The 23,561-nt window shown below is 50.1% G+C and overlaps 1 protein-coding gene and 1 pseudogene across 1 annotated transcript in view; both read right to left on the minus strand.

Annotated features, from left to right (window-relative positions):
• Positions 1-3,982: 3,982 nt before the first annotated feature.
• LOC120361853 (cyclin-C pseudogene) lies at positions 3,983-5,323 on the minus strand (annotated as a pseudogene).
• Positions 5,324-16,814: 11,491 nt separating this feature from the next.
• Positions 16,815-23,561, minus strand: part of TKTL1 (transketolase like 1) — a 30,892-nt gene continuing 24,145 nt past the window's right edge. Inside the window, 4 exon segments of the mRNA XM_074391569.1 lie at positions 16,815-17,429; positions 18,973-19,092; positions 19,248-19,344; positions 21,503-21,586. Coding sequence (XP_074247670.1) covers positions 17,257-17,429; positions 18,973-19,092; positions 19,248-19,344; positions 21,503-21,586 — 474 coding nt within the window. The 3' untranslated portion in view covers positions 16,815-17,256.

The raw sequence follows: 23,561 nt of genomic DNA on the forward strand, positions 1-23,561 counted from the left end.
GTCCGCCAAGTCCCCGGGGGAGGACAGCGACCACCGGCCTGCGCCGAAAAGGGACTCGGCGCCTGCCCGCCCCGCAGGGCCCGCCCGAGGATCCGCAGGCGCCGAAGGCGGGGCCGAGGCGGCAGAGGGGCGGGGCGGGGCGGGGCGGGAGCTCCCTCGCCTCCGCCCGCCGGAGCCCAAAGCTGCCTCGCTCCCCGCCTCCGCTTCCGTCGCTCCTCTCAGCCTCCAGAGGCGCCCACGGGAAGCTCCGCCCCGCCCGCCTATCCGGCCTCCTCTTCGCCTGTCGTCGCCAATGACCATACTCAGATTGAACGGAATTCCCGCCCCTCGCCCTTGACGGACTCCCCTGCTGCCCAATGGGCGCCACTGCGTCGCGTGCGCGCCGCTGCGGCTCTGAGGGGCGGGGCGCGTCCCTCTCTTGGCTCCCAGGCGTCCAGGGGGCGAGGGCCGGGACGCTGGCCGCAGAGTCGCGCGAGACCTTCCAGCCGTGCACACGGAGCACTGCCGCCTGGTGTTTTCGGTGTGGACCTGTGCTTCTCTAAGCGTTCCATTCCCGAGAAGGCGCGAGAAACGTCCAGAGGCCGTGGCACCTGTCGGCCGGTGCCGGTGCGTTGGCCGTGGGCGCAACTGAAGCGCCCCGGGAGCGCGGCGCGACGTCCGTGCCCTCTCCGAGGGTCGCCCGGGTGTCGCCGTGGTGCGCGCGGGAGGGCGCGGCCGTGGGCATTCTGCGCTTGCGCGGGTTCCTGTCGCCAGCGCCGGCCCCGGCCCCTCCCTCCGGCGGGCCAGCTGTAGGCACGCCCCCTCCCTCCCGCGGTGCCGCGCAGCCAGCGCTCGGCTCTGGGACTCATCGAGTCCGTCACTGCGGAGCTTTATCCCCGCGGAGCAACGCGCTGTCCTCCGCCTCCCGCTCGCGAGATCCATCCCAGTCCTTGGGGCGGGGCCCGTATTCTTCCCGCTCACGGCCAGGGAACGGTCCACGCTCGTGGAGCCGCAGGCTCAGCCGTTGCCCGATGAGGAACAAGGTTGCAGCTTCCCGCGGCTGGTGGAGCCAGCTGGGAGCACGCACGTGCAGGGTTTCCTGTCATCGGGTTGCCACGCCCGTCTTGAACGCTCGAGTCCACGCAGAAGTGAATGTGTAGCTTTATTTGTATTTGTATTTGTAATGGCTTTTTTTGAGGCAGAGTCTCACTCTGTCGCCCAGGCTGGAGTGCAGTGGCGCGATGTGGGCTTACTGCAGCCTGGACCTCCCCACCCCAGCGACGGCCTCCACCTCCGGCCTCAGCCCTCCAAGTAGCTGGGACTACAGGCACACGCCACCACCATGTCCGGCTAATCTTTAAAGTTTTTTTGTAGAGATGGGCTCTCGCTTTGTCGCCAAAGCTTGTCTGGAATTCCCGGGCTCAGGTGATCCACCCCAGCCTCCCAAAGTGCTGGGATTCCAGGCAACCGGTCGTCGCGCGCAGGGCCGTGTATTCTCTCAGCAGAAACACCAAACTCTGAAGGCGAATCACTGAAGGGTTTTTGAGGCCGGGCGCGGTGGCTCACGCCTATAATCCCAGCATTTTGGGAGGCCGAGGCGGGTGGATCGTTGGAGGTCTGGAGTTCGACACCAGCCTGACCAACAGAGTGAAACCCCGCCTCTAATAAAAACACAAAATTAGCTGGGCGTCGTGGTGCACGCACCGGTAATCCCAACTACTCAGGAGGCTGAGGCAGGAGAATCGCTTGAACCCAGGAGGGAGAGGTTGTTGCAGTGAGCTAGGATGGCTCCACTGCGCTCCAGCCTGGGTGACGGAGCAAGACTGTCTCACCAAAAAACACACAAAAAAGTTTTTCAAACAACTTGAAGCAAGTTATCCCACGTATAAAAAAGTATAGTTAATTACTCTCTTTTTCTGTCCAATCACCCACATAGTTACACCGTTTAAGACCCCTTATGCTACACATTTTGTAGTGACTTTCCTTTTTTTTTTCTTTTAAGCTGGAGAACTTACTTTTATTCTTGCAGTTTTATACTAGGAAGTCAACATTTAATAAGCCATTGTCCACAATTGATTAAAAATGTTTAATCCTTCAATTGTACATCCATATCCTATGACTCCAAATTTTATTTGTCACTCTCCTGAATTCAAGTCTGAAGAAAATATTAATTTGCCAAGTTCCACAGACAGTACGTCCCACTGACAGTATGTCCCACTGACATAACATTTAGTATGATGTCCTACTCTCGTATTAGAATTAAGGACAGCCGGTATCAAACTGGCCTGAAACCTGATCGTGTTCCTGGCTCAGAATACCTGTCGCAAATTTGTAAATCCACATCAAGACACTAAATTAAACTAGGGTGTGTTTATCTTATAAAAAACTTTTCTTTTTTTTTTTTTTTTTTTTTTTTTTTGAGACGGAGTTTCGCTCTTGTTACCCAGGCTGGAGTGCAATGGCGCGATCTCGGCTCACCGCAACCTCCGCCTCCTGGGTTCAGGCAATTCTCCTGCCTCAGCCTCCTGAGTAGCTGGGATTACAGGCACGCACCACCATGCCCAGCTATTTTTTTGTATTTTTAGTAGAGATGGGGTTTCACCATGTTGACCAGGATGGTCTCGATCTCTTGACCTTGTGGTCCACCCGCCTCGGCCTCCCAAAGTGCTGGGATTACAGGCTTGAGCCACCGCGCCCGGCCAAAACTTTTCACAGTAAAAATCAACATTAAAATTTTAGGAAGTTCCGACATTATGGTCTTTTAATCCAATTAAGCTTTCAAAATGCCGGATTAGCTGTGAATTCATTATAAATAACTTATTTTGCCCAGCATTTCAAAATGGTTATGGAATACAGCTTTTAAAATGTCAAAGTATGCTATAATATTGCTCTTTTCTGCTAGGCTGGGCCTGTATCTTCCATGGCAAGATCCCCAAACTATTGAATAAAATACACTTTTAAATCAATAGAGGTACTTGATTAATTTCCCTGAAATTATCAACATCGTTACCAAAATCTTCCAGGATTTTGTAAGATTTGATCCCTTTTTTTTTTTTTAAGACGGAGTTTCGCTCTTGTTACCCAGGCTGGAGTGCAATGGCGCGATCTCGACTCACCGCAACCTCCGCCTCCTGGGTTCAGGCGATTCTCCTGCCTCAGCCTCCCAAGTAGCTGGGATGACAGGCACGCGCCACCATGCCCAGCTAATTTTTTGTGTTTTTAGTAGAGATGGGGTTTCACCATGTTGACCAGGATGGTCTCGATCTCTTGACCTTGTGATCCGCCCGCCTCGGCCTCCCAAAGTGCTGGGATTACAGGCTTGAGCCACCGCCCCCGGCCCAAGATTTGATTCCTTAAATACAATTTTAAAGTTAAACTTAACGGAGGGGAAAAAAGCCCTCATATACTGACTGCAAATTTTACGTCCTTTTTTGGTCCCTCAAGGACCAAAGAGAATTTTAAACAAATTATGCTTCATGTTTCCTGGCTTAATTAAAAGCTACAATTTCTATTATCCAAATTAAGAAACACTATACTAATCAAAAGCTATTAATTTCGAAATGTCTATGTATGTCTGTCTGTAGGTCCCCTTAGAACCTTTCCAAACATTTATAATCAAGAGATTGTAATCGATTATGTACTAGAATCATATTAGAAGGCCGGGTGCGGTGGCTCAAGCCTGTAATCCTAGCACTTTGGGAGGCCGAGGCGGGTGGATCACGAGGTCAAGAGATCGAGACCATCCTGGTCAACATGGTGAAACCCCGTCTCTACTAAAAATACAAAAAATTAGCTGGGCATGGTGGTGCGTGCCTGTAATCCCAGCTACTCAGGAGGCTGAGGCAGGAGAATTGCCTGAACCCAGGAGGCGGAGGTTGCGGTGAGCCGAGATCGCGCCATTGCACTCCAGCCTGGGTAACAAGAGTGAAACTCCGTCTCAAAAAAAAAAAAAAAAAAAAAAAAAAAAAAAAAAAAAAGAGGGAGGCCGAGGCGGGTGGATCACAAGGTCAAGAGATCGAGACCATCCTGGTCAACATGGTGAAACCCCGTCTCTACTAAAAATACAAAAAATTAGCTGGGCATGGTGGCGCGTGCCTGTAATCCCAGCTACTCGGGAGGCTGAGGCAGGAGAATTGCCTGAACCCAGGGGGCAGAGATTGCGGTGAGCTGAGGTCGCCCCATTGCACTCCAGCCTGGGTAACAAGAGGGAAACTCCGTCTCACAAAAAAAAAAAAAAAAAAAAAAAAAAAAAAAAGGAATCATATTAGATAAAGAAAAACTTATTTTGCAAATATAAAATCACTTTCCAATATGCTTGACAGAGACAAGCTATTCATTTTCATTTGTGTTCCACTGAAGACTTTACTGAAATCTGTCCAATGGTTTATTTCCAAGCAGTCCCCTACGGAATTCTTCGGACTGTTTTAAGATGGGCTGTAGCTAGAGTTCTGGCTTCCATCTGGACCCTGCTCTCCTTCACTGTTTGGAGGTGGTTTTGGTTTTGGCATCTAACTAAGTATAGTTGCCATCTCTTTTCTTTCATCGAAATTCTTCCACTGCTCATATAGTTTTAAAATAACCCCGATTATTTCCAAAATCTTCTCCGTATCCACAGCAAACCATTGCCTGGCATCTTTCTGCTGTACAATACAGTCTACATGTAGGTAAGCTAAAGCTATCACGAAAGGAGGATACAGTAGGCAAAGATCCGTTCTGTAGGTATCATTCACTATCCTCCATGCAAGGGGAAGCAACATGTCTTCTTGGCCCATGTCCTGCACACACTGGAGCAAAGGTCTATTAGGATGATGCACTATCAAGCAACGATCCATTAGTTCTAACACATAGAATTCACATTCTAATATATGATTCTCCCTATAAGGAAATTCCTCTGGAAAGGCATATGAAAATCTAGTTTTTAATACGGAAGTAGCAGCAGCAGTCAATCTTGTATTTGAAACTACTCCAAATTCCTCTACTTTGGATGCCAAAAACACACATGTAGGAGCCATTAATACAGGATCTACACTTTTCAGAGAATACCTGGCATAGAATCTCTTGCAATACACCATAGCAGCGGCAATAACTTGTCTTAATTTACGATGTTCACCTAATGCTTGGATAACATTTGTAAAAAATATTTGTAACTTCCAATATTCTTCTTCCGAGAGAAACTTTAAATCCTTTTGGCGCTCCTCCAACAGATCTTGTTTATCCAAAATCCATTGCAAATAGTGGGAGCTCTGCCAAAAGTTCCCTACCATGGAACTCAGCTTGCCCTGATAAAAAAGCACCAGCCGGCAGAGCGGCCCACGGAGCGACCATAGACCCAGCCTGTCCGGTAACCGCGCTCTTCAATCAAATCCTTTTTTAAAGCTTTTTTATAATTTCAACTTTTTATTTTGTTTTTGAGATAGAATCTCGCTCCGTTGCCCAGGCTGAGTGCACCATCTCGGCTCACTGCAACAACCTCTGCCTCCCAGGCTCAAGGGATCCTCCCACCTCAGCCTCCCTAGTAGCTGGGACTACAGGTGTGTGCCACCACACCTGGCTGATTTTTCTATTTGTAGTAGAGGTGGGGTTTCACCATGTTGGTCAGGCTGATCTGGAGCTCCTGGCCTCAAGTGACACACCTGCCTCAGCCTCCCAAAGTGCTGGGATTGCAGGTGTGAGCCACCACATACAGCCTATAAATCAGACTTTTTTTTTTTTTTTGAGACAGAGTCTCGTCTCGCTCTGTCGCCCAGGCTGGAATGCAGTGGCGTGATCTCGGCTCACCACAACCTCCGCCTCCCGGGTTCAAGAAATTCTCTGCTTCAGAGCTGGGATTATAGGCGCCTGCCACCATGCCTGGCTAATTTTTGTATTTTTATTAGAGACGGGGTTTCACCATCTTGGCCAGGCTGGTCTTGAATTCCTGACGTCGTGATCCACCCACCTCGGCCTCCCAAAGTGCTGGGATTACAGGTGTGAGCCACTGCGTCCAGCCTTGTTTTTGTTTTGTTTTGTTTTGTTTTTTGGGTTTTTTTGAGACAAGAGTTTTGCTCTTGTTGTCCAGGCTGGAGTGCAATCTTGCAATCTCTGCTCAGCTCATTGCAACGTCCGCCTCCCAGGTTCAAGCGATTCTCCTGCTGCAGCCTCCCGAGTAGCTGGGATTCCAGGCATGCGCTACCGTGCTGGGCTAATTTTTTTGTATTTTTAGTAGATAGAGACAGGGTTTCTCCATGTTGGTCTGGCTCATCTGGAACTCCCAACCTCAGGTGATTCGCCCGCCTCGGCCTCCCAAAGTGCTGGGATTACAGACGTGAGCCACCTCACCCAGCCTGATGTACTTTTACTTATTTATTTACTTGAGATGGAATTTCCCTCTTGTTGCCCAGGCTGGAGTGCAATGGCGTGATCTCAGCTCAACGCAACCTCTGCATCCCAGATTCAAGCAGTTCTCCTGCCTCAGCCTCCAGAGTAGCTGGGATTACAGGCATGTGCCACCACACCCCGCTAATTTTTTTTTTGTATTTTCCATAGAGTTGGGGTTTCTCCATGTTGGTCAGGCTGGTCTCGAACTCCTGACCTCAGGTGATCCGCTCACCTTGGCCTCCCAAAGTGCTGGGATTACAGGCGTGAGCCACAGTGCCCAGCCTGATGTACTTTTATTTTAACAGCAACAACAAAAATTTTTTGAGCAGAGTTTCGCTCTCATTGCCCAGGCTGGATGGAGTGCAATGGCGCAATCTTGGCTCACTGCAATCTCTGCCTCCCGGGTTCAGCGGATTCTCCTGCCTCAGCCTCATGCGTAGCTGGGATTACAGGAGTGCGCCACTGCACCTGGCCCCCATTTGATGTACTTTTAAAACATTATTATTCCTACCTTCCATCTACTATGAACACAGCCTTGAACATGCATCCATCTCTCTCTAGGATAATTACCTGGGAGTGGAATTGCTGGGTCCAGATATATGTACATACATTTTTTTTTTTTTTTTTTGAGACAGGGTATCACTCTGTGGCCCAGACTGGAGTGGAGTGGCTATATCACCGCTGACCGCCGCCTCAACCTCCTGGGCTCAAGTGATCTTCCTACTTCAGCCTCCTGAGTAGCTGGGACCACAAGTGTGTGCCACCACCCCTGGCTTTTTTAGAAACAGGGTCTCACTGTGTTGCCCAGGCAGGTCTTGAACCCCTGGGCTCAAGCGATCCTCCCGCCTCGGCCTCTCAAAGTGCTGGGATTACAGATGTGTGCCACTTTCTGTGGCCTGCATTTAAAATTGTAATAGACACTAGGGAACTGCCTCCCTAAAAGACCCTACTTTTGATACTGTCCCTTCCCCACACTGTACCTCAGTGTTTACAGCCTCACCAGCACCGTTTGGGCTAACAACTTTTTAGGTGTCTGAAAATTGGCTGGGAGAACAGGAGCTTTTTGCTGTTTCCTTCTCCCGGTTTCCTAGTCTTGTTCCTCTCCCTCCCAAAGGCGCTGTGGTGCTTAGGACCTTCCATTTCTACAGATCCTTGTGAAATACGTGGTGTCATGTGGCATGTGTTTGTTCAATTTTATTTATTTATTTTTCAGATGGAGTCTTGCTTCAAGCAATTCTCCCACCTCATCCCCCGGAGTAGTGGGACTACAGGCACATGCCACCACGCCCAGCTGATTTTTGTATTTTTAGTAGAGATGGGGTTTCACCATGTTGGCCAGGCTGCTTTTGAACTCCTGACCTCAAGTGATCCGCCCGCCTCGGCCTCCCAAAGTGCTGGGATCACAGGCGTGAGCCACCACGCGTAGCCTGTTTGTTTGTTCTGAGAAAGGCCCAGGCTGGAGCGTAAAGGGGCAGTGAGCTCACTGCAGCCTCAACCCCCCAGGCTGAATTGATCCTCTTGCCTCAGCCTCCCAGGTTACTAGGACTACAGGTGGGTGCCACCACGCCCTGCTAATTTTTAAATTTTTTTCTAGAGATGGGGTTTCACCATGTTCCCCAGGCTGGTCTCCAACTCCTGGGCTCCATCAATCCGCCCACCTCAGCCTCCCAAAGTGCTGGGATGGCAGGCGTGAGCCACCGTGCCCAGCTCCTTTCCCACTGTCAGTCTCCTCCATACCATTTGTCACGCACAGCCTTTCCCCCATGATCCCACTGCCGTACTCCCGCTAAACGAGCAGACATCTGAGGTCTCTGCACTGGTCCTTCCAGGGAACGATGCCGTGAGCCTCGCTTTGCATCTCGCCATACCTAGTGCACCTGCCAGCTCCCTTCGAGGGTCCTTGCAGACAGCTTCGCTCATTCTTGGGCATTTTCTTCTCCACGTGAAGTTTCCCATCATCTTCTCCGGGACCGTTTGACACCCACATCCCTGGCTTCCTGGGACTCTGGTGGTGTGACGGGATGAGCCCGCTTCTCAGCATGGCTTCTTTCGAGAGGACCAAGGCCTTAGTCCAGGCGGCAGGAATGGACTTTGCCCTGCTGGCCTCAGCTCAGCCAGCAAGGGATACCTGCAGTCTGGGGCTTGGAGGTGGAGCGCTCCAGACACGGTCCCTTCCTTCTGGGAGTTTCTTTTTCGTGGGTGAGCCATAAACAAAGTTCTGAGGGCATGGGTGGGACCATCGCCCCAGTCCAGGTAAGAGACCGTGGAGTCTGGCCGGGCACATTGGCTCTTGCCTGTAATCGCAGCACTTTCGGTTAGGGTTAGGGTTATGGCGGGAAGATCACTTGGCTCCAGCAGTTCAAGACCAGTCTGGACAACCTAACAAGGCCCCATCTCTACAAAAGAAAAAAATAATTAGTCAGGCATGGTGGTGTGCGCCTGTAGTCCCAGCCAATTGGGAGGCTGAGGCAGGAGAATCCCTGGAGCCCAGGAGTTCCAGGCTGCAGTGAGTGTTGATCATGCCACTGCACTCCAGCCTGGGCAACGGAGCAAGACCCTGTCCCAATAAAAAAAAAAAAAAAAAAAAAAAGGCAATGGAATCCTAGAGGGTGAGGGTAGCAGTGGAAAAACCCACTTCAATTTCTTTGTGCCAATGGTTCATGTATTGGAAGGATTCCAGTGGGAAGGTCAGAAGGGAGAGGAGCCAACAGGTGGAACACTGCCAGTCCTCTGTCCTCACCGTGTAGGGCTGCAAGATTCCTTGGGTGCCCGTCTGGGCTCCAGGGCCCCCACCCACCCGTGCAGGCTTGTGTGTGGATCTGCAAGAGGTACTCTGCCCTCTGGGCAGGTATGCGGCTGGAGGCGAGGACACGGGAGGGATTTCAGCCCACTCACTCCCCAGGAAAGTGTCCTTGTGCAGAGAATCCAGCCTGTGCAACCTTCTTGGGTACCCAGGCTTAGGCTGTATCCTCCCTCTGCCCAAAGTGGCTACAGAAAGTTCATTTAACACCCACTAGAGAGTGAGGAGACTCTAGGTGGAATTTCTTGTTTTTCTTTTTTTCTGAGACAGAGCCTTGCTCTGTGGTCCCAGGCTGGAGTGCAGTGGTGTGATGTCGGCTTACTGCAACCTCCACCTCCCAGGTTCAGGCAATTCTCCTGGCTCAGCCTCCCGAGTAGCTGGGATTACAGGAGCGCACCACCATGCCCAGCTAATTTTTTGTACTTTTAGTTAGAGAAGGGGGTTCACCATGTTGGCCAGACTGTTCTCTAACTCCTAACCTCAAGTCATCTATCCACCTCAGCCTCCCAAAGTGCTGGGATTACAGGCGTGAGCCACCTCACCTGGTTGTAGGTGACATTTCTTTTTTCTTTTTTTTTTTTTTTGGAGATGGAGTTTCGCTGTTGTTACCCAGGCTGGAGTGCAATGGCGCGATCTCGGCTCACCACAACCTCCGCCTCCTGGGTTCAGGCAATTCTCCTGCCTCAGCCTCCTGAGTAGCTGGGATTACAGGCACACACCACCATGCCCAGCTAATTTTTTGTATTTTTAGTAGAGACGGGGTTTCACCTTGTTGACCAGGATGGTCTCGATCTCTCGACCTCGTGATCCACCCGCCTCGGCCTCTCAAAGTGCTGGGATTACAGGCTTGAGCCACCGCGCCCGGCCTGTAGGTGGCATTTCTGAGTGCCCATTAGAAATTCCTGATTGACCCAAGCTAGGAAGGTCGCCCTAGCAGCACTGTCCAGCTATGGTCTGTGGTCTAAGTCACATCGGCCAGTGCTGACTAGGCTGGGATTGAGTGTGGCACCTGTCAGGTATCATGATCTGTCCTCCACGCGTTCTTAGTGGAGTTTGGGAGAAGACAAGGAAAGGAGCAGTTACACAACTTGTAGTTTTGTCACTTCAAGCATATCTTGGCCACAGGTGGGTGAGGGATGTCCCCGGGAGGAAGCAAACGACAAAGGCAAACAGGGGTCCGGGCTCAGTGGCCCACCCTTGTCACCACAGCACTTTGGGAGGCTCAGGCGGGAGGATCGCTGGAGACCAGCCAGGGCAACAAGGCGAGACCCCGTCTTTAAGTACAGAGAAAAAACAATCAAAACAAAAAAACAGGCCTAAGCAGGACCTGAGGCTGGGGCTGTGCAGGAGCAGCTTGCTGCGCTTGTTCTTGATGGCCTTGTGCCTTCAGATGGCGAGCATGTTGGAGCCCGTCCGCTCATTCCAGTGTTTTTGCAGGGTTCTCTCCGGAATACAGGAAAGATGGGGCGAGTCCTGCCCCTCAGCACAGGGAGCTCAGGGATAGCAGATCCGTGTCAGCCTGGGTCTGCATGAGCAGGAGAGGAGGAGTCTGCCCACCTCCCAGCAGGCACCCTGAGCACCGTCCAGCACACCCTGCCTGCCCACAGGCACAGGGAGAAGGTTCAGGCCTCTGTGAGCCCTGGGTGAGATCACTTCGCCGCCCTAGTGCGGTCATACTGCTGGGATCCTGGCAGAGACAACCTACCTTCCCTAGAGGGGACACTTCACCCCAGGATTCCGCCACAGGACTTCCAGGGGTAAAGCTGAAGTGGGGCCCACAGCCTCATGATGACAGCACTGGCCACCATCATGGAGAATCAATGGTCAGGTCAGGGAGCAAGACTGGACCTGTCACAGTTCCGGGGTGGAATACTCAAAAAGCCCTATCAAGTCATTGTCAGCAATGGCTGGGAGTATCCACCTCCTCCTCACAGCAGCCCTAGGACCTTGGTACCGGTGTTACCCCCATTTTCAGACAGGACAGGAGGGAAATGTGACTCATGAAGTTGGGCTCCAGAGGCTGAGCCCTTTCCCGGCTTTGCTCCACTGACTCCTGCCCTCTGAGAGTCCCCACGGTGTGTGGTGTGTGGAGTACCGTGGGTGTGAAAGGAAGGAGTTGGAGGCGAGCCTGGCCCAGTATCTCCCAGGCCTCGGGTCATCACATGAAAAACAGAGGAGTGTAAAAAAAGGAGGATAAAAAGGGCCTAATCGGGTGAATTCTGCACGCACAGATTGACCACCTTGGAATTCTCAGCAGATCAGAGAACAGTTCTGAAAGATGTTTGCCTTGTAAAGCTACTGACGCCTCAGATCTTCTAATAGTCTCTCTGATACAATCTAAGGGTAGGAAGAAAGGGATACAGCCTGGGTGTGGTGGCTCACACCTGTAATCCCAGCACTTTGGGAGGCCAAGGCGGGTGGATCATGAGGTCAAGAGATTGAGACCATCGTGGCCAACATGGTGAAACTCCGTCTCTAATAAAAATACAAAAATTAGCTGGGCGTGGTGGCTCACACCTGTAGTCCCAGCTACTTGGGAGGCTGAGGCAGGAGAATCACTTGAACCTGGGAGGTGGAGGTTGCCTTGAGCCAAGATCGTGCCACTGCACTCCAGCTTGGTGACAGAGCCAGACTTAAAAAAAAAAAAAAAGGATACAGAACAGAAGAGTTAGTTTAATCCAGAGAGATTTGAAAAAGCAGCATGCAGAACTTGTAGAAGTACACAAGCCTAGTCATTGAAATGAAAATCTCATCTGATGGACTCAACAACAAATCGATGCCACTGAAGACAGAATGAGTGAACTGGAGGATGACGCCACAGACACTTCCTCCTGCTCCATTCTTAGACCATGTCGCTTCCTCCTTCTGTGATGCCCTGCAGCAGCCCCTCCTTGGAGTCTGGAGCCCCAGCCTTCCACGTTCCCAGGCTCACTGCAAGACTCCCGGTCACCCCAACATGTTTATTTTTGCCCCCTCACTCTGAGGGTTGTAGCTTCTTCCTTCACCGACTCTTGTTACTTGAGTGTCCCTTTTGCACGTTTAGCCCTCAAACCCCAAGTAAACATGCTTTCAATTTCCTTTCTTGAGATACTAGGTATGGATTTTTGTCTTCTAACTGGTTCCTAATTTAGAACTGTCCCTGGGTGAGGTTCTAGAAGATAGGGCTATGCACACTGTTTGGGGATTGGTCTGGTTCTGCCTTTGGGCTGGAGTGCAGGGTTGAGCATTTTTTCCCACTGGGAAGTGGGGCATGAGCCATCCATGGCCTGTCACTCCGGTTGCTTGGGATGATGGGTCAATGGAAGCAAGTACCTGGGAGCTCAGGCCCCTGCTGCACCTGACTGTCATGGTGGTCACAGATGGCTATGAGGGCTGCGGTATGGAAGATCCTAAATGGGCCTATGTACCATGAAGACGCAATGAGCTCAGGCTCTCTCTCAGGTCAAGCCACAGTAGGAGAACCAGGGTGCTTCCAAGAAAGCCTTCATAATTCCCTTCCTCCTTGTACCTGCAGGGCTGACGGCTCTGAAAACGAAACACTTTTGACTGTGCCAGTTACAGATTCCCACAGTTATGAATTCCCAGGCTTGCCACGCTTCCCACATGAATCGTGGGCAGTGATTTCGGAGCAATGGAACCCTGAATCCTAGAATTGGGCCATCTGGTTGGCCTCAGTTGAAGCTGAGACTCCAGAAGCCCCTAGTCCCTCTGAGCCTCCCTTGGTAGTGTAGGTGGCTTGACCTCCACTGTCTGGGAGAACTCTGTCACAAGCTTACCTGGGGAAGAGCTTTGACAGGGGACACTCACTCGTATCATCAAGGAGACCCTCCACAACTAGACTGCTGCCTTTAGACCCACAACGAGCGTCCAGTCTCACCACGCTCCACGGGGACAGATACACTTAGGGAGGCAGAGCCTCTCAGGTGGGCCCTGATACCAGGTGCAGCCCAGGCCCTGCCCTGAGTGGTTTGTAACTCTGCGTGCTCAGCTTCCTCACCCAACACACAGAATGACATGTTGGATCATTTCAGCCCTCCTAAATCTAACGTCCCAGCTTCTCTAAACCTGACCTCAGCCTGGCAGGGCGAGGAGTCCTCTTGAAGTGGTAGAAGCTCTACCGGCTTCCCCGGGGAGGCTGGGCTCCAAGGCTGAAGGCGAGTGCCTAGCTCTCCAGGGCTTTCCTTTCTGAGTCAGCAACCAGGAGGGTCCGGGCTGCACGCCTCCACCCACACCACACCTCTGTCCCCTTCTCCACCCAGGCCGCAACTCCTCCTGCCACCACTGTTGGCCCACAGGTAGAAGCCATGCCCTCCAGGTAGCGCCTGGTGAGCCCTCTGCGCCAGGCCTCCAGCACTCCCTGCCCATCCAGCGTCAGCCCTTTCAGCCCAGGCTCACCCTTCAGGAGCGGACAGGTGGGTGGGTCACTGACAACTTCAGCATAACCCCAGCGAGGTGGATAAGGAGGCTGCAAAGGGGCCAATGGGGCGAGCCAGCCGAGGGTGCGCTGCGGAGTGGGACGCTGCCAGGTATGCAGAGCACGCCTGCAAGGGTGTTTCGAAATGATGGTACTAACATCCTGACCACAGCACTGTGGGATAGATACTGTCCCTGTCATCAGCACCATCATCCCCTTCTATGGCTACCCAAGGTCCCATGGGCAAGCAGATTTGAGCATTCAAGCCAGGTTTTTGAGGCACATGGTACTGGAGTCTCTGCTGGGTGGTTTACTCATGGGAAATAATCAGAGCAGAAAGATGTTAGGAGGACTCAAGGGCGAGGGGCTGGACCAAGGCCGGGGTCCACAGCATCTTCCAGGGAGTGTTCATCACCAGGCTCCTCACAGTTCAGAAACACACACTTGTTTACTCAAAAGTCACAGCCAGACCAAGCTGGCAAGAGGGCTCACTCCCCTCACTGGGTGATCATGGCGCCTGCGCGCTCATCTTTCATTTGTCCTGTTTCTGCTCAGAACCTTCTAGGGGACTGAACTGAGGCTTTGGGGGCTCTTTCCTGTGTTTAGAAATCGTACTTTCTCATCATGGAATTAGTTGCTCCATTTGTTGCCACACCGCGCTTATGTGCACCAGTCCTGTGCTCTCACCAAATCCGACATTTTGCACCTGAATACAAGCAAGCGTGACTTTTTTTTTTTTTTTTTTTTTGAGACAGAGTTTTGTTCTTGTTACCCAGGCTGGAGTGCAATGGCGCAATCTCGGCTCACCGCAACCTCCGCCTCCCGGGTTCAGGCAATTCTCCTGCCTCAGCCTCCTGAGTAGCTGGGATGACAGGCACGTGCCACCATGCCCAGCTAATTTTTTGTATTTTTAGTAGAGACGGGATTTCACCATGTTGACCAAGATGGTCTCGATCTCTCGACCTCGTGATCCACCCGCCTCGGCCTCCCAAAGTGCTGGGATTACAGGCTTGAGCCACCGCGCCCGGCCATGCAAGCGTGACTTTTGTCTGTTAAGAATGCCTTCCTCAAAGAAGTAAAAAACAAAACAAAAAAATAAAAAAATGCCTCCCTTTAAAGGGATGCGTTTCAGTGTCACCCCATCGACTCCTCACAACTGTTTAACCACCACCTCCCGCCACAGACGCTTGAAGGGTACACAGAATTATCCGACGACACAGCAATTCAGTTCTACTCCCAGCATACACATCCCTCAGGGAAGACCTACACCTGCACATCTTTCAGTCTGTGAAATCCACATCTTCACAAAATACGTGAATTGTCAGAACACGATTCGCAAGAGACAAAAGTGGAACTAATCCACATTCATCAACTGAATGGAAGAATAAAATGTGTTCCATCCATGTAATAGAGTAGTACATGGCCACAGAAAGGATGCAGACCACCGAATTGTATACTTTAAATGAGTAAAATTGTCTTGAGAGTGAGAAGCTGTGATTACCCTGAAATAGTGAGGTAAGTGAGGCCAAAAAATGTTTGCCTCTTTGCATTTTCTAAACTTTCTGCAATGACCCTATAGAAACGATTTTTACAAAATAAAATTTGTAATCTTATGAAATCAGCAGAGCCATCATCACGCTCATTTTACGGGCCAGGAAACCAGCTCAGTGGGATTAGGGGGGAGATCCTGAGGACTCCAGGTCCCAGACCAGTGCTTCCATCTTTATCCCCCACATTCTAGAACAATTCCTCAGTGATACTGCTCATAATCCAAAGATCTCTCACCACTTAATTTGGGCAATAAAAATGAGGAGTGGACTGGGCACGGTGGCTCATGCCTGTAATTCCAACCCCAACACCTTGGGAGGTCCAGGCATGAGGATCACTTGAGGCCAGGAGTTTGAGACCAGCCTGGGCAACATAGTAAGATCCCGTCTCAAAAAAGCAAAGCCAAAACAGGAATGTGACACAGCAGACACATCTAGTAGAATTTTTAATCCAATTCTGAAGCTGAGGCTCATCTTTTTATGGCTAGCACTTTGTTCCTGCCACATACTTTTTCTTTTTTTTTTTTTAGATGGAGTCTTGCTCTGTTCCAGGCTGCAGTGCAATGGCAGGATCTCAGCTCACTGCAACCTCCGCTGCCTGGGTTCAAGCAAATTCAGCCTTAGCCTCCTGAGTAGCTGGGATTACAGGCGCGTACCACCAAGTCCGGCTAATATTCGTATTTTTCAGTATAGAGGAAGTTTCACCATGTTGGCCAGGCTGGTCTTGAACTCCTGACCTCAGGTGACCCACCAGCCTTGGCCTCCCAAAGTGCTGGGATTAGAGACTTAAACCAATATGCCTCGCCTCTAGCCACATAGTTTTATGTACTTACAGCTGATGGAAGGCATCAGCTCAGGGACAGCTTTTCAGGCCACGTGTTGTTCTCTAGTTAGTGATTCATCTGCAGCCCATTATCCTTTCCCAGGTTTACTGGTGTGGGCCACAGCCCACTCTCCTTCGGTTTTAATAAAAGCTTTTTCCTTATTTAGGAACTGACCATTGAGAAACTGATTTGCACAGAAAGCATGTGCTGAATAAAGCAGCTGTTTTGAAATGCTTTATTACCAACTTGGAACAGTCCAGTGTAGAGGCCAGAACTAGGGTGCTCTCGTTGCTTCACAGAGCAGTCACACAAGCAGCACAGGACATCCCAGCAAGCTTTCGCTGCTGCCTGACAGGCTCTCAACAGCAGAGGGGAGACGAAGGCAAACAGTGAAGTGAATTCCAGGGCAGCTGCAGTCACACCGTTGCCCAGGAGGCTGCAGACTGGATGGCAGGCAGCACATAGAATCCCAAGGTGGGAACAGCAGGTGTCACGGTGTTATTGTGCTGTGGAACCTAGGCTCCTGCAATCTATACTTCAGTTCACACTTCTTTTTTTTTTTAATTTTTTTTATTGCATTTTAGGTTTTGGGGTACATGTGAAGAACATGCAAGATTGTTGCATAGGTACACGCATGGCAGTGTGGTTTGCTGCCTTCCGTCCCCTCGCCTGTATCTGTCCTTTCTCATGCTATCTCTCCCCACCTCCCCATGTCCCCCTCCCTTCCCCCTTTCCCCCCAACGGACCCCAGTGTGTAGTGCTCCCCTCCCTGTGTCCATGTGTTCTCATTGTTCAACACCCACCTATGAGTGAGAACATCGGGTGTTCAGTTCACATTTCTTTACTCATGAAGGAAATACATTGAGAAAACTATTACCTCTACCATTTATCTAGAGTCTTATATGTAAGTTACTCATTAAGGAAATACACTGAAGAATTTATTACCTCTACCACTTATCTATAGTCTTAAACATCAAAAAAAAGACTACTTCTACTAGTTACTCATGAAGGAAGTACATTAAGAAGTTATTACCTCTACCACGTGTCTAGTGTTATCAGAAGACTAACGATCAGGTGGTTGTTTTACTACCTATTTTTTTCACTTAACGTTGTATGACTCCCTTTAATGATTCAAAAATTATTGTGGTATTTGCATATGTAGTCACAGTTTAAAGGATAAGTAGTTAGCTTGAATTTCCAAACTAGGGATGTAGGAAGGTGTTAGCTAGCTTTGCTTTTAAGAAACAAAGCATGACAGTATAGATCTAAATGATGGTTTTGGAACAAACAAACGTAGGGTAAACAGGCCTTTTAAGACCAAAGCCAACAGCTATTTTAGTTCAGCAACATCCATTTCACGGCCACTATGATGTGTCTGGCGCTAATTCCATACATATCCAGCAATTCCTTGGGCTTCCCACTCCGAGGCACTCCCGACACTGCCAGCGAATGAACTTTAATGTCAGGATCCATGGAGACGGCTGCGTAGACAGCTTCCCCTATGCCACCTGGGGGAACAAGGATGTCATCAGGCCCTTTTGTGAAAGCAGCTAGTCAGTCTTAAAGCCCCAACATGGAGAGACCTTTGAATCTATGGCTTCCCAGGGGAAAATCTGATTCATGTGAACGGTCACCCCGACAGGCCTGAGTTCTCATTCTAAACTGCCGGTTTCCAAACTGCTCTGCCTCAGCCTACAGTAGGGGCTGCCTGAGTGTGGGGGTCTGTGGCACTCCGACTTTCAAAGCTGTCAGGGACCTGAAAATGGTAAAAACTAACAAGTGAACAGTGCAGAAAAGTGACTGGCCGACTTGAGGCTGCCGGTTGGCAAGCCTGGCTCTTGGCTGAAGGTCTCCTTGCAGCTGTGACGCTTTCCCTACTGGACAGGGCGGTCCTGCACCTGGACTGTTTGTAGGAACAATGTGGTTGACATGAGCATCTGCTTTCCTGCTGGGAGCCAGGGATTTGGTTACCTGCTTGGCAGAGGGTGCCAACAGGACCTGCCCCCAGTAAACACATGGGGTGCCAAGTCTCTAGCAGGCATCCCTGGGCAGAAACAGAGCCTACACGGGAGGCCCTTCTCACTATGCCCCGTGGGGCCGGATTGAGCCTGTAGCAGGACTTCTTTCAACTCCTCCTGGCTCATGGTTCCTGCCCTGGTGGATCCCGCCCTGCGCCCTTTCCCTGTCATCATCAACCTCAGCTGTAAGGTTGACTGTGTTCTGGGGCCCAGGAGTCCTTCCAGAGATTCAGGCACCGCTTCTGCAGGCTAGGGGGCCCTGCCACATGAACACGTGATGCTCCTCCTTGTATCTCATCATCTGCCCCACCTAACCTTTCCAGGCCCAAACACTGCCCAGCCCTCTCCTTCTGGCACACCCTTTTTCTACACTTGCTGTGTTCTCTGCTTGAAAGATCCTGTTCCTGCTTCTCTGGTTGGGGCACACTTTTTGTTTTTGAGACAGAGTCTTACTCTGTTGCCCACACTGGAGTGCAGTGACATGATCTTGGCTCACTGCAACTTCTACCCCCTGGGTTCAAGCAATTCTCATGCTACTCAACCTCCCGAGTAGCTGGGACTATAAACATGTACCAGCATACCCAACTAATTTTTATATTTTTAGAAGAGATGGGGTTTCACCATGTTGACCAGGCTGGTCTCGAACTCCTGGCCTCAAGTCATCTAACCGTGTTGGCCTCCCAAAGTGCTGGGATGACAGGTGTGAGCCACCATGCCTTGTCTGGGGCACACTATTCATCATTCCAAACCCAAAGAAACTGTGATGCTTTTCTTGCCTCCTCCCTTGCCTGCAATAGCCGCTCCTCTCCTCTGTTGCCACTGACCTGCCCTGGTGACCGGGCACTGTGCACTGTTGGGGGACACACCGGTGTGTGATCATGGCCTCACGCTTAGTCAGTACTGAACAACAAAGGCATGGCGGGTAAGACGTAAACCTCGGGAGACGCCTGAGAGTCTGCCATGTGAATAACAAAGGAAGACAAAAACACTCCCCATCAGAACTTTTCAGAGCATTCCCAATGCCCACACACACCTTGTGGGTAGTGATCCTCCACTGTAATGACCCGGCCCTCTGTGGCTTTCGCACTGGAGATGATGGTAGTGACATCCAGAGGTTTAATGGTAAACAGGTCAATGACACGGATAAAAATATCTGCAGAACAGCAAAAACCAGCTTGGTACAAGAAGCAGACTTAGAATAAAGAATGTGCAGGGATAAAAATAAAAAGAGCGCTCAGGACAAAGGAGGTAGCTGAACTCCTAAGTCTTCCCAGCTCGAACTTCAATGCTCAGACACAACCAACTGACCTTGTTTTGCAAGCTCATCAGCAGCTGCTAAGGCTTCGTACACAGTAACTCCAGCTCCAATAACTGTGACCTTGTCACGGACACAGTGGCGAAGGACCTGGTATAGCGCCAGCAAAACAGAATGCTGTGATTACTACACACAGTGTATCTCAAAGTGGAATGCACGCTGCTATGCTCCTAACCCCCAATTCTAACAACTTCGCTTCTTAATAATTCACTACTAAAAAAAAAACCATGCATTTACAAGCCAGGACACACATTTTCTGATAGGCAACCACGCTGCCCCAGCTCTCCTGCAGCATGGAGATGCTACATACCCATCAGGGGTCTGGGCTGAGAGCTGACTATGGCACACTGAGACTGGACTCCAATGACTAACACATTCATGGGAACATGCTGTGCATCGGCAACACGCTCTGTGCGCCTGAGCTCTGAGAACCCTCACAGCCTCCCTGTAAGATCCGTTCAGTGGTGAGACCATTTTGCAGCTGAGGAAAGCAACTCTCAGAGCAGGAGGAAGTGGCTCAGGGCAGGCAGGGCTGACATCAAAGCCCTCACTCTCAATAACGTACTATTCTGCAAGCAAGGGCAGACTTCCTGGGCTTCTTTCATACTTCAGTTGCCTCCAAAGCTACCCACCAGAGGCATCTGGAATTCTTCTCCACTTCCTCTGTTTAGGTTTCCTTGTAGCTTAAGAACCATTACTGATAATACAGATAGGGTTTCTGAGCCACCCCATTCTTTGAGGATACCCTGGCCTCTTAAAATACATATACTCATGTGCACACATATCCATACCCTCTTTGCAAAGTCCAGCCCTTTAATGATCCACATCATGCATATTATCATGCACATTTAACTCACATCCTTTCCCACCAGGAAATTTACTTTCTTTTGTGTGGACAGGAAAAGTATTAGAAAAAAGGAGGCAGAAATAAGCGAGCTCTGCAAACCATGTGAATGTCAAGACACCCTTCCCACAGAAACAGAACCTGTAGTTAACACTAAAGGTGAATACTATCTTTTCCATCCAGCTACCATCTATGACACAGTGGACGGTTCTGGAAACACCTGCTTTATGGCAGCACTCTGGCCAGTCTGAGCACTCAAAACTGAATTCTGGAGCAGCCTAGTCCTTAGCAGCCAAACTGGGTGTTACCTGCTGCTCTTTCAAGAGTGGCTATGGGCAAACTTTTCTATACAGTATAATCTCAACTGTGTAAAATATACATGTATGCCTAGAAAAAAGACAGGAAGGAAGCATGCCAAAACGTCTGCAAGCCCCACTCGCTAGGTGATGAGCAGAGTCACTTATTTTCTCCATGGAAGTTTCTGGTGTTCCCCACACATGGCCCTGACAGGCAGGCTGAGCAGGGGGTGCTCAATAGGCCTGGGGAGGAGAGTGGGCTCACTACCCAGGCCTGGATTCTGGTCTTGGTGCTCACAGGCTGAAAACCCTTAAGTAAGCCACTTACCTTCTCCAATCCTTACCTACGGATAGGCTGATAATCTGAACTTTTCGGGGCTTTCGTTAGAATACCAGAGATCATGTTCCCTTTTCTTCCTGGCCTTAGATCTGTAAAATCTGAACCTAACAGATTATTCATTTCAAATGATTTCTATTATTCTTTGTCTTGTTTTGTTTTTAGAGACAGGGTCTTACTCTGTCACCCAGGCTGGAGTACGGTGGTGTGATCCATCATAGCTCACTGCTTCCTTGAATTCCTGAGCTCCCCTATCCTCCTTACTCAGCTTCCTGAGTAGCGGAGACTACAGGTACACGCCGCCATACCCAGCTAATTTTAAAAACTTTTGTAGAGTTGGGAATCTCGCTATGTTGCCCAGGTTGCTCTGGAATTCCTGGCCTTAAGCAATCCTCCCGGCCTTTGCCTCCCAAAGTTCTGGGATGGCAGGCGTGTGCCACTGCCAGGATGACTTCTGTTTTGTTTAGTTTGTGGCCAAGAGAAATAACAGCCAAGTTGCTCAAGTGGCTTCATGTTAATATCTTTGAGATCAACAACAACAAAACACTCCATTTGGAAAGCAGAAGACTTCAAGCTAAGCTGAAATTCATAAAATGTTCCTTCCCAAGGAAAAGCAGGTAAAGGTCACAACCGGTTTTTTTTTTTTTTTTTTTTTAAATGAGAGCAAAGAAAGGATGATGCCTCAACTCTCAAGATACCTGGTGACAGATTCAGAAGTGTTCTTTTTACAGGTGATGATACTGAATAACGCTGCAGAGCTTAAGCCCTTACCTTGGCCTGTCCGATCTGAAAGTGTTCCTGTGGGGTGTAAATAACGATAGTTTCTGGTCGGGTGGTCCGAATGAAGCACATTCCCTAGGGCATAAATGGAGCCGTGGTTTAGAAAAGCAAACAAGGAATTTCCAACAACAGACATTGAAAGAAGGGAGGAGGGTCAACAGGACAGCTCTTTTTCCTGAAAGTGTAGGCTCTGGAGCAAGGGGTGAGCGTCTACAGCAGGACAAGCTCCTGTGCCGTCACACCGATCCTCTTGGAAGATTCCCCAATACTCACTGGCTCGTTCTGTCTGCACAGAACACTAGTTCACGGCAGAGCACTGACTCGCATTGACTAGAAACTCAGAAAAGAACGTTAAAATGTTAGTTTTTGCCACAATAGTTTATGATGCTTCATCCTCAGGAAGACCATAAACATCTATTTGAATATACAAGATGCCTTGCTCCTTTCCCAGTAAAATGTAAATACATTTTTATGACCAATTTGAGCACATAAACATTTATGAGTATAAATCAACACTTGTGTGCCTAAACAATTTGTTAATTTATATGCATGTTAATGGATGCATTGCAAACAAATGTATCAAGAAATACGCTATAATCCATGTTGATTCAATGTCTTCACCAAGACGTAACTCAGCTGCAGTGAAATGCACATGTCCTGAGTGCAGCACTTCCTGCATGCGCCGCCCAGTGCAGAGCCCTCATCCCAGCCCAGCAGAGCTCCCTGGCGCCTCTTTCCAGTCACTCTCCCGTGACTAAGAAGTAACCTCTACTCTCATTTCTTTTTGTTTGTTTTGTTTTTTGAGACAAAGTCTCACTCTCTTGCCCAGGCTGGAGTGCAGTGGTGTGATCTCAGCTCACTGCAACCTCTGCCTTATGGGTTCAAGAGATCCTCCTGCCTCAGCCTCTCAAGCAGCTGGTACTACAGGGGCGTGCCACCACGCCCAGCTAAGCTAATTTTTTGTATTTTTAGTAGAGACGGGGTTTCACCGTGTTAGCCAGGATGGTCTCAACCTCCTGACCCTGTGATCCACCTGCCTTGGCCTCCCAAAGTGCTGGGATTACATGTGTGAGCCACCGCGCCCGGCTTCTAATTTCTGTCACCTAATCTTGTTTTGCCTCTCTTGACATTTCTAGAAATGAAATCCTATACCATGTTTGAAATCATAGAACAATCTCCGAGATAAACTAAGTTTAGAAGTACACAATTGGCCAGACACACTTGCTCATGCCTGTAATCCCAGCACTGTGGGAGGCCAAGGCGGGTGGATCACTTGAGGCCAGGAATTTTGAGACTAACGTGGCCAACATGGCAAAACCCCATCTCTCCCAAAAAATACAAAAATTAAGCCGGGTGCGATGGCTTACACCTGTAAATCTAGCACTTTGGGAGGCCGAAGCAGTGGATCACGAGGTCAGGTGTTAAGACCAGTCTGGCCAATGTGGTGAAACGTCGTCTCTATTAAAAATACAAAAATTAGCCAGGCGCGGTGGCTCAAGCCTGTAATCCCAGCACTTTGGGAGGCGGAGACGGGTGGATCACGAGGTCAAGAGATCGAGACCATCCTGGTCAACATGGTGAAACCCCGTCTCTACTAAAAATACTAAAAATCAGCTGGGCATGGTGGCACGTGCCTGTAATCCCAGCTACTCAGGAGGCTGAGGCAGGAGAATTGCTTGAACCCAGGAGGCGGAGGTTGCGGTGAGCCGAGATCGCGCCATTGCACTCCAGCCTGGGTAACAAGAGTGAAACTCCGTCTCAGAAAAAAAAAAAAAAAAAAAAAAAAAAATTAGCCAGGTGTGGTGGCATGCACCAGTAATCCCAGCTACCCGGGAGGCTGACGCAGAGAACTGCTTGAACCCAGGACGTGGAGGTTGGAGTGACCTGGGATTGCACCACTGCACTCCAGCCTGGGTGACAGATCAAGAGTCTGTCTCCGGAACGATACGGCAGCGCCGCGGAGCCTCGGTTGGCCTCGGATAGCCGGTCCCCCGCCGTCCCCGCCGGCGGGCCGCTCCGCCCCGCGCGGGGCGTGTCCCGCCGCGCGCCG

This window comes from Saimiri boliviensis, chromosome X (assembly GCF_048565385.1).
Source record: "Saimiri boliviensis isolate mSaiBol1 chromosome X, mSaiBol1.pri, whole genome shotgun sequence".
Lineage (NCBI taxonomy): Eukaryota > Metazoa > Chordata > Mammalia > Primates > Cebidae > Saimiri > Saimiri boliviensis.